A 13904-nucleotide genomic window follows, 5' to 3' on the forward strand; every position below is an offset into this window, starting at 1 on the left:
CATATTCCACCAATCTTACATCTGTCATAATTCCTACTTACAAACAATAAGCATTATTTGGGTAAAATATGAATGCTGATACATTAAATCATCTTAAAAATACTATTTCATATCTTATGAGGATGTAAAATAATTCAACAAAATAATTACACAGGTGAAACGCAGGACCATTAATATTATAAATCAACAGAGAAAACTCTAAGGAGGTACCAACCAATTACTGATAACTAATACAATTCAATTTATATTGTGTTTGGGTTAAACACACTGCAAAAAAAGAAAATCACAATTTTCAGAATAAGTAGTATCAAAACCATTAAATACATAGCACTGTGAAATGTCCTATAACATCCACTAGATGTCTCTAATAACTGACTCTGAATGGCTACATTAGTTCTAGAGAAATGAGTCAAATACTGAATCATGAACTCCAGAGGTATTTTGAGGATCCTACCAAAATTCGTATTTTCCAAAGCAGACAAAATTGTTTTAATAAACATATGAAAGAAAAATAACTTACATTCAATATCAAGGTACATGCTCTTTTGGTGCCCTCCAATCCTACTCGCAGCTTCACAGTCATATCTCCCTGAATCTGACAACTTCACATCTTTAATATGCAGTGATGAGCTTCCATGGTGCCCTTTGACTTCGATACGGCCATCTGGGCTCTGTTTACATCGATTCAGGAAAAAGAAAGATTTTACGCTTGTTTCGTGCAAATGATGACCAAACATAGGGTGTTTATCACATACATGATAAATGAAAATAAAGTCTTACCTGCATTACTCTTTTTTTTTTTTTTTTTTTTGAAAGCAATGTTTCCGTATTTATGACTTACTGTTTTTGGCTTTTCCACTGTACCTGCCCACTTGCTTACAGGGACACTAACATGTAGTAAAAACTTCAACACATGTTTTATCAACCTCTTATTTAGTGCACTCTGTGCTTTTTTTAAAAAAGCTTGCTTGTTCTAAGAAGGGCTTTGTTGGCTTACAATTATGCTCCTTGCAAACATAACAGAACAACAATGCCTGTTTAATTCTGGCTGAAACCCACCAGAAAATGATATTCCTCCTTCACTTTAGTTTCCTCTTTCACCATGTATAGACAATATATCAAGATGTCTGAGAATTAAAGCCTTTAATAAGAATTTATAGTTATTTTTGAATGAACGAAACAGCACTGTTCCTAAGCCTATTTAGTACATTACTCATAACAGATAAATTACTAAAAACAGCACTATTTAAGTCATTCTTAGAAAGTCAATAGAAACACCATGGAAAAGATTAATCACATATTAGATGAATATTGATGCAAATCAAGGAATTGCTGATAATCCAATAGCCTATAGATTACATTTCAAATAAGAATTCTTGTGTGCAACCTAATTGGTATACCTACAATTGTTTTCTTAAATCACTTAAATACCTTTATAGCATACATATTAAAACAAAGACAGTTTATTTACCAAATTTTACTTTGTACAATCAGGAAATATAGTGAAATTTGGCATTTTATAATTAATTTGTAACATGTACTTTACTATTATTGAATTATTTTCAATATTTTAGGTTTCGTGCCTCAATAAAAACTTATGTCACACATTTATTTTGAAATATGTAAGTTATTATGTAATAATATAATGGTGGTTTAAGGGTGCCTGGGTGGCTCAGTTGGTTAAGCGACTGCCTTCGGCTCAGGTCATGATCCTGGAGTCCCGGGATCAAGTCCCGCATCGGGCTCCCTGCTCAGCGGGGAGTCTGCTTCTCCCTCTTACCCTCCCCCCTCTCACGCTCTATCTCATTCTCTCTCTCAAATAAATAAATAAAATATTTTTTTAAAAAATGGTGGTTTAATTTTCTATATAATTGAAATTCAAATAAATTTCAATACCTGTACTTTGTATTATTAAAACTTGTTTATTTTCTTTTATTAATGTCAACAGACTATTTGAAAGCTCTTTTTCAAACATGAAGTTGATTGAAATACAACATGATCACTCTTTTGTTTTCCAGTTTTATACAGACATGCAATTACTATACAACCATATCAGTCACTCATAATTCATTTACTACCATTATCGTAAAAATGTTCTTCAAAAACAAAGAAACAAAAACATGCTGGGAATGTATTATGCAACCCAGATCAGGCCAAAAATATGTCCCCCAACTCTCAAGTATTACTAAAAAATAGTAAGGTGAGGCTTTCAAGCAGAAGGCATTCTCTTCTGCCAATATTTAAGATGTTCGGCTGCCAACCCAATTACTTACTTGAGAGGAAAGAAAAAAATGCAGAAACTCACAGACGTTAAAATTAGAATAAGTAAACTCAAAAGCAGAATGGCCAATTTGTTATACAAATTAACTACTTTTTGATAACTAAATGGGTATTAGTTCCTTATTTTATTGTACCTCTATCTATCCTTGTCCCCCACTGAACTACCCTTCCTTCCTTAAGCGCAGACTTCCTTTGGCTTTCAGAACACCCACACTCTCTTTTGTCTTCTGACTACTTTTTAGTCTGGGTTGCAGCTTCCTCTCTCCCTGGGGGCCTCTGGCTTCTGTCCTGGACGCACCCAATGCACTCTACCTAGACACTCTCATCCCCTCCCATATTAGCAGTTGCAATCTCTAGTCACTCCTTCTCCAGGCAGGATCCCGCTTTCCCTGGAGAGCTATGGAACCAGCTTTGTCTCTTTCGGGGCATGCCCATTTGATAGGTTTCTCAAACCAGCATGCGCAGATCTGAACATATCACTCCCTCACCCAGTATAACCTGCTCTACTCCTGCGGTCTTCCCTTCCATGAATGGTACTAATTATTTCTCATACCCGTGCTAGACCATGTCTTCAGTCTTGGATCAGTTTCTGAACCTTTATCTATTGAAATTTTAAATGATGATAAATCTCAGTTTATCATCTTGCTCAACATTACCATTTTCGATGTTTAGTAACTGTATTTCCATGGACCTATCTGCTCTCTGCTTCACCTACTTGCAATCTGTCATGCTGTTGAATTGGAAGAACACTAACGGGCTTCTCTGGATTTCAGAGAGAACAATCACACTCAGGGCGAATGTAACCGAAAAACATTCCCTGACTCTGCAAAAACCATCAGCATTATGTTATTTCTTATGTTTCTCTAGCAAAGTCTCATTGCAGATGCAGAAATTATTTCTTGCATAGCTAAGAATAAGTTTTATAAAAAGCAAACTTAATTCTCATAACAACTTCATGAAGGTTTCATATCCCCTGTGCTCTATAATCATGAATAACATTGTACTGACGTCCGAATAAACTCCCAATGTCTCAGCCTGACATTTAAGGACTTCCATCTGACATTGCCTTTCTAAGACATCACTTTTCTGTCTAAGCACACTTCACAATTTGGATACCATTAATTTGGCTTCCAATTAATCTGAATTACTGTCATTTCCATAAGCACCCTACACAGCCCTGTCTCAACCTTTCCCCCCTTACCTCTTCCATATTTACATGGCAGGATTCTCTCATCATTCCTTTAATTTCTTGGGAAAATATTAATTTTTATTCAAAATAAATTGACTATTTTATATAATTATTAAATGTACTACTTTGTGCTTTTCTTAGGATACACTTTTTCTAATCTTATTGGAACTTCAGAATTCATCCTGTAGGGTGATATTATAGTTGAACAAATGTGAGAACATTTTTATTTTTATGGTACTTTATGTTAAAGTCACCTGGACTAGTACCAAGGACAGAACCATTATATTCTAATATCTTTAAAGCAAATTGAGTTATAGTGATATTGAGATGTAGTTGAGTAAAGGAAAAGTATTCCTCTAGCTATTATTTACTATGAATTGAAAACTTTCATTTAGTATTTTTATTAATGGGATAAAATAACTTATTAATGATACAAAACAAATTCTTCATTTTTCTATTAAGAAAAATATTGTTCTTTCACAGAATTGAAAGGCAAATATACCTCCTTTGAAAGTAAACAAGTCCTCATGTTATTACCTGTTGTAAATGATATGGTTTTTGACTTACAAAAAGCTATTGGTGTCTGTAAAATTAGTATGATATTCGTAAAGATGTTGGAATCAAAAAGTTATTTTCAATGTATCTGGAATTATTAACAGAAATTCTGGAAGAACAGAATTTCTTTGGGAAGGTGTGTAATTCCCTGGGAAATCATAAGTCATTTTCAAACTTGACATTGGCTCTATAATAATTACAATATTCATTTGTCTCAAATACTTACACTAGAAGACCAAAGCCATTCCTTCTCATACCTGACATTCCAAAGGACATCTTTCTCTTTGTGCTACAAAAAAGCATTACACATTTCTGAAAGAAAATTAATTTATATCTTGGCTTTGATTCACAACCTACCAACATTCATTTAAGACATCTGATATTTGATTGAGACAGGTTAATGGGCATATTAGCTGTCCATCTAGTATTTTCAGGTTCTATCACTGCATTAAGTAAGATGATTAGAAAGTAAAGTGCCTGACTATACATTATTATTCCAATCCTTTATAGAAAGGCACTCTTTGAGATTTGATTTAATGTTATATTCTTTGCCTTTCCAGAAGGTCAGTTTAAGAACTGCTTATTTGAATAGTATTTCAATATTTTTATAAAATGGTTATTTATAGAATTTACTGAAAAGAAATGGTTATTTACAGAGTTTACCATCCTTTCAAGAATCACTTGATGAAATATCTATGTGGTAACTACCTTCTGGAGTTTAGTTCCAACACAAATATTTTGTTGTCAATTTTAATTGCTGGACATTTGAAATTATGCAATGTATCATGTTTATAGGTTGTTTTTGTGACCTTACCTGACTAGACATTTACTGTCAAGTTTAGAACCCAATTGTAGTACATAACACATCTGAGGTGACAGTATTCCCCATCTTCTTCAAACCAATGCCATTGACCTCTTTGGCCTTTTGGGAGATTGGTGAATCATGTCACATAGTTACTCAGCAATTGTCTTCTTGTGCAATTATTCTACAAGGAGCACCCAAGCACTGGGGATACATGTTGGGAAAAACTGAACAATTTTTACCCTTTGGGAAATTAAAGTTCAGCAGATATTAATTTAAAAAAATCATACAAGTAAACTGAAAAGTACCATGTAGTAACACCAAAATTTCATCTTATGGGTGAGTCAGTGGAGGGGTGGGGTTGAGTTAGAGGAATGTTCCCTGATAAACTGAGGTGTGGATTATGAACTGAAAATAGTGAAAGAGGAGCAGTTTTGTAGAGATAATTTTAAGGCCATGCCCCCAGAAGGCATATGAAGGAACTGAGAGAAGCCAGCAGGCACAGAGAAGAGAGTAAGGGCACGTGGGATCTCCTGATGTTGGACAGGCAAGCAAAGACAGCATGCTGAACCCCAGGCAAATACAGACATACAGGAAACATGCACCCCCTCATTACACATTCTGGTTGCCTTTTTGTAATGGCATTATATCTCTTTTGACTGTAAATTGCAACTTCAAATACTTAGAGATAATGTCAAAACATAACTGCTAATTATATAAACAAGGAAATACTTTCCAAAGGTTACTGGCATTAATTTACCCAAACTAACCTCTCAAAATTGTGTTAACATTCTGTTAAGTTGAATAATTTCTGCAAAGAATTTTAAACAGAAAGATTCTCTTCCTTCCTTATAAGATCCCTATACTTACTCTTAGCATTAATTTCTCTTTCCTCTGAGCTTGCTCCCAGCTTCTTAATTCTCTTCCTATTTTGTTTACCTAAACTGAACTTTTGTACAATTACCCTTCTTCTTAGCATTGCAAATTCATGTAAGGAAGAGTAATATGGACAATGTAATTTCTTAACTTACATAATTTTTCCCTACATTCTACTGCCCTCTTCCTCTCTTTGTATATAGCGTCAATAATTATTTATTCAACAGATAGGAACTGAATATAACACAGATAGCAGGTAACAATGATAGTTAGACACTACATTCATTGTTTTACATTTATTAGTTAACTCAATCCCAATTAATCCCAGTAATACTACTATGAGATTTGGACTAATATTATCCCCAATTTATTTTTTATTATTATGTTATGTTAGTCACCATACATTACATCCTTAGTTTTTGATGTAGTGTTCCATGATTCATTGTTTGCGCATAACACCCAGTGCTCCACGCAGAATGTGCCCTCTTTAATACCCATCACCAGGCTAACCCACCCCCCCACCACCCTCCCCTCTAGAACCCTCAGTTTGTTTTTCAGAGTCCATCGTCTCCATGGTTTGTTAATATTATCCCTACTTTAAAGATGAAGAAATTGAGGGGTGCCTGGTGGCTCAGTCAGTTAAGCATCTGCCTTCAGCTCCAGTCACAATCCCAGGGTCCTGGGATCGAGCCCCATATTGGGTTCAGCGGGGAGCCTTCTCCTCCCTCTCCCCCACCCCACTCATGCTCTCTCTCACTACTTCTCTCTCTCTTTCAAATAAATAGATAAAATCTTTTAAAAAATGAGGAAATTGAGGAAGAGAAACATTAAATAGGTGGCTTCCACACAGCTTACAAATGATAGCACTGGATGTTGAGGCTGTCTGGCCCTGGAGTTCATATGTGGAATTGCTTTCCCTCTGTGGCCCATCACCTGAGCCATAACTGTGTGGTTGAACTACATATTTTACCAAAGCTATGTGATACACACTAAGTTGGTTTCTGAGGACAGAACCATGGATCAGAAAGGCAAAGCCTCATAGGCCAAAGGGCTTAGAGGAAAGAAATGACAAATCATAATACATGCTTGTATAAATAAACTTCGGGAAGCACACATAATACAGTCTACGGAGGTGGGGGACAATGTCTTGTAGGTATCTCTGTCTAAACTGAGACCTGAAGGATAAGTAATAATGATGAGCCAGACACCAGACTGGCGATATAATTTGCAGGACCTACTGCCAAACGAAATGTGGGGTCTCTTGTCCAAAACTCATTGTGAATTTCAAGGCAACCACAGCAATACATTGAAGCAAACATAGGGCCCTTACAAGTGTCAGGCTTTATGCAACTATGCACGTATTACATTCATGAAGTCAGCCCTGCTCAAGTAAAAGGAGAGAAAGGGAGGAAGGAAATGCGAACCACATTGGCCTAAACCAGAAGGGGAAAATAGCATGTTCAAAAGATGAAAGAAGCTCACTAGCACTGGAATATTCAATATAAAGTGGGTGGTAAGAGATAAAGCGGCTGGAGACGGACAAGCCTGCTCTAACGAGCCTCAAAAGTCAAAGGAAGACCAGTAAGAACATGAAAAGATGCTCAACATCATTAGCTACCATGAAAATGTCAGTTGAAACCACAATACTACTTCACACCCTCTGGGCTAGCTGTAATCAAAAAGACAGATAATAGTGTTGGTGAAGCTGTAGGCAAATTGGCACTTTCATGCACTGCTGGTGGGTGGGAATGAAATGGAGCACGTGCTTTGGATAAAAAGTCTGACAGTTACCCAGAATGTTAAACACAGAGTTATTATATGACTCAGCAATTACACTTGCAAGAGAATTAAAGATATATGTCCACACAAAACCTTATACATGAACATCCATAATAGCATTATTAATAAAACCAAATAGTTAAAGCATCACAATGTCCATCTACTAATGCATGCATAAATAGAATGTGATATATTCATACAATGGAATACTATATGACAATAAAAAGAAATTAAGTACTTACACAGGCTACAATATGGATGAACCTTGAAAACATTAGGCTAAGTGAAAAAAGCTAGTAACAAAGGCTTCCATTTATATGAAATTTTCAGAATAGACAAATCTATGGATACAGAAGTGTATCGGTGGTTGCCTAAGGCTGGCAGGTGGTGTGAGGAGATTGGGAGTGATGGCCAAGAAGGGAGGAATTTCTTTTTGAGATGATGAAAATATTTCAAAATTGATTTGGTGGATGATTGCACAGCTCTGTAAATATACTAAGACACATTTAATTTTACATTTTAATGAGTGAATTGCATCCTATATGAATTATTTCTAAATAAAACTGTTAAAAATTAAAGACAAAGGCAGGCATTTAGGTGTTCTAGAAGCAACTGGAAAAGGATAGAAAGGTTGTAGGCCTACAAGGCAAATGCATTTGCTCTTTGAAAAGATCATTCATGCTGTGGAGTGAAGAAGGAATTCAAGAGGAGGAAGGGAGGCTCAATGGAAGCACACTGCACTGATAATGTGCTGGGGAAAGGTAGTGGTAGCGGAGATGGAAAGAAAAGAATACATTCTAGAAATGTTTTGAGGAGGAATCAACAGTGTTTAGTAAATGATTGAATGAGAAGTGGTGATGAAAGAAAAGAGGACGAGAGTATTTCTAGGCTTCTGTCACAGAGTCACGGGTGGGAAATATTCTATCATTAGTAAACTATTATATGTCTATAAATTATACATATGTTTTCATATATTCATGTTTTATGATATGTACCCATATTTTAATTCTGTTCCATATTATATATTCACTACTTTAAAACTGATATTTATTTATTTGTCTATTTTTAAGATTTTATTTATTTATTTGACAGAGAGAGACACAGCGAGAGGGAATATAAGCAGGGGGGGTGGAGGAGGGAGAAGAAGCTTCCTGAGGAGCAGGGAGCCCGATGTGGGGCTCGATCCCAGGACCCCGGGATCATGACCTGAGCCGAAGGAAGAAGCTTAACGACTGAGCCACCCAGGCACCCCTAAAACTGATACTTAAAATTGAAATGTTAATAAATGAAATATTGATATAAAGTGAAAGTAGAATAAACTCTTCAGAGATTTTAATTTTAAAGAATTATATAAGGTGGGTTCCAACTAACAATTGTTGAAATGATGGTTTTCAGAATGTGACCTGCTTATTTTATATTAATGCCTGGGTGGGTGTGCTGCCAACTTTAGCATAACATAGCAGCTAAGACTGCAGAACCAGACTGGAAAGTTAACATCTTGATGGTGCCACCTACAACCTTTGTGACCTGGAGTTAATTATTTAACTTAGATGTACTTCAGTTTCTCTCCCTGTATAACTGGTATAAGAATGCAACATTCATAGGATTGCTATGCAGATTAAACGAGTGAATATTTGCGGAACTTAGGACTTGTTAGTACATGCTAAACAAATTCACATAAAACATCTGATATCCAGACCTAAATGATAAATATATAAGTTTATACAATATCCATTTCATTGATAGCTAAAGGCATTCTGTCTCACAAAGAAATAGTAACTCTCTTATCTTCTTTTTACTCACCAGTGCATTACTACTGCTAGACGTTTCTCACAATCCCATGAACTACATCCCAATTATTTATAATATTTTGTCAATGAAAAATATGTAGTATGTTCAGTAAAGAACAAAATTAGGGGCGCCTGGGTGGCTCAGTCGGTTAAGCGACTGCCTTCGGCTCAGGTCATGATCCTGGAGTCCCGGGATCGAGTCCCGCATCGGGCTCCCTGCTCGGCAGGGAGTCTGCTTCTCCCTCTGACTCTCCCCCCCATCTCATGTGCTTTCTCTCTCTCTCATTCTCTCTCTCTCAAATAAAATAAATTAAAAAAAAATCTTTAAAAGAACAAAATTAAAATTAGGATGAACAAAATACTATAGGAGAGCAAAATTCCTACTGATAAATGATAAAACACTTCACACATAAATAAATTACTGAATAATGGGATTTATATTTTATTACACCCATAATGTTACTAATAAAAGTCTAGATATTGAATTTGTCTGTAATTGCCATTACATTTGTGGATGGCTTGCACGTATCCTTGACTTTGCTCTTCATCAGGATGACCTTCCCTGTTCAAAGACCATGACTTTGGTGTCAGGGGTCAGTCTTGTAAGTATTACATTGATATGAACTCTATGATACCATCCAGTGGTTTTAAAATTTTAAGATTCCAATGATTAAGCATCACCTCCCTCAAATCTATACCAGTCAAAGTGTGCCTGAGAACAAGCACAGCGGGCCCATCCCCCAGAAAAGTAGCACAACACCATGCTCCCCCTCCCCATACCACCACTGAGTAGACAGACCATGTCTACTGACCATAGAGCTCTGCAAAGCTTCAGCTTTAGTGGAAATAGCATCAAATCTCCTTTATAACTAGCAGATCAGAGCACACCCAGTTAAAACTCACCACACTCTGGCCAAAGTCCAAACACCTCCCACTGCAAGCAAGGAGAAACTCTGCAGAGGACTGACCTGAGGGAAAGAGCAGCTAAAACACAGAAGCAGAGTGCGCACAGCACACACCCGAGACACTGAAGTGTCAGGCCCTGGACAGTATATGACCTCTTCTTAATAAAACCATTACTCTCAGGAGCAGGAAACATAACAGGCTTTTCTAACATACAGAAGAAGACAAAGGCCTAGACAAAATGCCAAGACAGAGGAATTCATCCAGAAAAAAGAACAAGAAAAGGTCACAGGCCAAAGATCTAATTGATATAAGTGATATGCCTGATCCAGAATTTAAAACAACAATCAAAGGATACTAGTTGGACTTGAGAAAAGCATAGAGAACAACAGGAAGTCCCTTACCACAGAGATAAGAGATCTAAAAACTAGTCAGCCAGAAATAAAAAATGCTATAACTAAGATGTAAAACCAACTGGATGTAATGACCACAATGATGGAAGAGGTGGAGGGATGAATACTTGATATAGAAGATAAAATTATGGAAAATAATGAAGCTAAAAAGAAGAGAGAAAGAAAAATATTGGATCATGAATGTAGCCTCAAGGAACTCAGCAACTCCATAATGTGTAATAAAATTTGTATCATAGGAATCCCAGAGGAAGAAGAAAGGGAAAAAGGGGGAGAAGGTTTATTTGAGTAAATTATAGCTGAAAACTTCCCTAAACTGGGGAAGGAAACAGACACCCAAATCCAGGAGGCACAGAGAACTTCCAGCAAAATGGACAAAAGCAGGCCAACCCAAGACATATTATAGTTAAATTTGCAAAATATAGAGATAAGGAAAAACAATCCTAAAAGCAGCAAGAGAAAAGAAGTCCCTAACTTAAGGTATGACAAAAAGGTTAGCAGCAGACCTCTCTACAGAAATTTGTCAGGGCAGAAGAGAGTGGCATGATATAGTCAATATGCTGAATGGGAAAAATATGCAGCCAAGAATACTTTATCCAGCAAGGCTGTCATTCAGAATAGAAGGAGAGATAAACAGTTTCCTATACAAACAAAAACTGAAGGAGTTTGTGACCATAAAACCAGCCCTGCAAGAAATGGGACTCTTGAGTGGGAAAGACAGACCAAAGCAACAAAGGAAAGAAACAGAGAAAATTGTGGTTGGAAAATATGCATGGTGCGATTCCAACAAGAAAGGAAGAGAGAAAATTTCCAAAACAATGACTTACCAAGTAATACAATGGCTCTACATTCATATTTATCAATAATCACTCTGAAAGTAAATGGACTAAATGCTCCAATAATAAGACACAGGGCGTCAGAATGGATTTAAAAAAAAAAAAAGATCCATCTATATGCTGCCTACAAGAGACTCATGCTAATGGATGTCAAAAGAAAGCTGGAGTAGCCATATTTATACAAACTAGATTTTAAACAAAAGACTGTACAAGAGATGAAGAAGGGCACTACATCATAATAAAGGGGTCTATCCAACAAGATCAAACAATTGTAAATGTCTATGCCCCTAACTTGACAGCACACAAATACATAAAACAATTAATAACAAACATAATGGAACTCATTGATAATAATACAATAATAGTGGGTTGCTTTAACACCATACTTAGAGCAATGGACAGATCATATAAGCAGAATATCAGTAAGGAAACCATGGCTTTGAATGACACACTGGACCAGATAGACTTAACAGATATATTCAGAACATTTCATCCTAAAGCAGTATTCTTTTCAAGTGCACATGGTACATTCTCCAGAACAGATCACATACTGGGTCACAAATCAGGCCTCAACAAATACAAAAAAACTGAGATCGCACCATGCATATTTTCCAACCACAATGCTATGAAACTTGAAGTCAACCACAGGAAAAAATTTGTACAGTTGAACATAGGGATAAAAAAAGGGGGGGATCCATAAAACAGACTCTTATCTGTAGAGAACAAACAGGATTGCTAGAGGGGAGGTAGGTGGGGGGTTGGGATAAATGGGTGATGGGTATTAAGGAGGGCACTCATTGTGATGAGCACTGGGTGTTACTTGCAAATGATGAATCACTAGATTCTATACCTGAAACTAAGATTACACTATATATTAACTAACTGGAATTCAAATAAAAACTTAAACAAAAAAATGGGAAGGAAAAAAATGTATCTCGCAATGTATGTGTACATTTTCCTTCTTTTTTAAAAATTATATCATGCCTGGGTGCCTGGGTGGCTCAGTTGGTTAAGCGACTGCCTTTGGCTCAGGTCATGATCCTGGAGTCCCAGGATCGAGTCCTGCATTGGGCTCCCTGCTGAGCAGGGAGTCTGCTTCTCCTTCTGACCCTCCCCCCTTCTCATGCTCTCTCTATCTCCTTCTCTCTCTCAAATAAATAAATAAATAAATATTAGAAAAAAAATTACATCATGCCAAATATATATTCCAATGTCTATCTACATCATTGGATATATAAGATATTTTATATAACTAATGTACATAATTATTATATGTGCCACTAGTATTATAGCAAATATATGCTCCTTTTTGAACAAAGAGCTATGCTGAGTGATTAAATACTTTATTTCCTGTCTCATAACCATGCGTTGGGTAGCTGTGTTGCTATCTGACTCATATATAATTAACATAATCATCTTAAATGAGAGCAGTGTATATTTATTGGAAATGCTTTATATAAGGCATGAATGTAAAAACCAGAAACTACTCACAATACACCAATTACTCAAAACCGCAATTTCATCAAATCATTACGCAGACACAGAAACAACCTACCTCTAAGAAATGGCTAGAAACTAAAACTGTATGTAACAAATATATAAACTTCATTGGTCTGCTTTTGTTTTGGTTTGGATTTTGCTTGTTTTATAGTAAATAAAGTAACCCTCCATAAAGAATAGGGAAGTTAAAAGAAAGACTGTATATACAAACCAAACTTCTCATCATTGTTATGAGTCTTCAATTAAGGAGAAAGAAGTCTTCAGAAAGGATCTAATAGAAGTTATTAAGACAATCATGAAAAAGAGGAAGAGAATTAAAAATACTTGATGGGATAAATTAATCAATGCTACAACCCTAAACCATGGGAAAAAGAAAGTACGGTGTGGAATTTATCAAAAACAAGAAGGGAAGATAAAGCATCATATATTTCTATATTTTGTTACTTTTTCTAAAATAATCCAAAAATCATGGATCAGACAGGTCTGTGATGCATCTTTACAGTTATGTGTATCAATCATTAGATAATGAAAAAATTAAGAATATTATTATTAAAGGGCAATCTGGTGGAGCTAAAGACCCAGGAAGCAGAGATGGTCTGGGAAATTATACTACCTTTGCTACAAGACATAAAGTTGATGAGAAACAGCTTTGATCAAGGCTCTAGTTGTGTTTTGGAATACGCAGGCATAAGAAGAGGTCAAATAATTATACTACAGGGCAGAGGGTTGTAATTTTATGAGAAGGTACTAAAAAGGCATACTATTAGTGAATAAATATGTAAAGGGCTATCTCAAGGTGCTGATCAAAACAGCCAGCCAGACAGGTTCGTGTAATAGAGGAAGAGATGGATAAGGCCTCAATAAACCTCCAACATCTCCTCTATGGTACACACAGGAAAAGTGTGCAATTTAATGGCTTGGTAGTCTCCTTCTTCTATACATATTGTGTATGGGATCCCCTTAATTATTTGACTCCAAAGTATA

The 13904-nt window shown here is 36.1% G+C and overlaps 1 protein-coding gene across 2 annotated transcripts in view; it reads right to left on the reverse strand.

Annotated features, from left to right (window-relative positions):
- NCAM2 (neural cell adhesion molecule 2) overlaps positions 1–13904 on the reverse strand; it is a 519291-nt gene that overhangs the window by 135005 nt on the left and 370382 nt on the right. For both annotated transcript variants that reach the window (XM_025872652.2, XM_073891683.1), the window contains exon 9: positions 521–671. In XM_025872652.2, coding sequence (XP_025728437.1) covers positions 521–671 — 151 coding nt within the window. The remainder of the gene's footprint in view (positions 1–520; positions 672–13904) is intronic.

The sequence above is a fragment of the Callorhinus ursinus genome, unplaced genomic scaffold (assembly GCF_003265705.2).
Source record: "Callorhinus ursinus isolate GAN/ISIS: 27379988/994484 unplaced genomic scaffold, GSC_fseal_2.0 scaffold1, whole genome shotgun sequence".
NCBI lineage: Eukaryota > Metazoa > Chordata > Mammalia > Carnivora > Otariidae > Callorhinus > Callorhinus ursinus.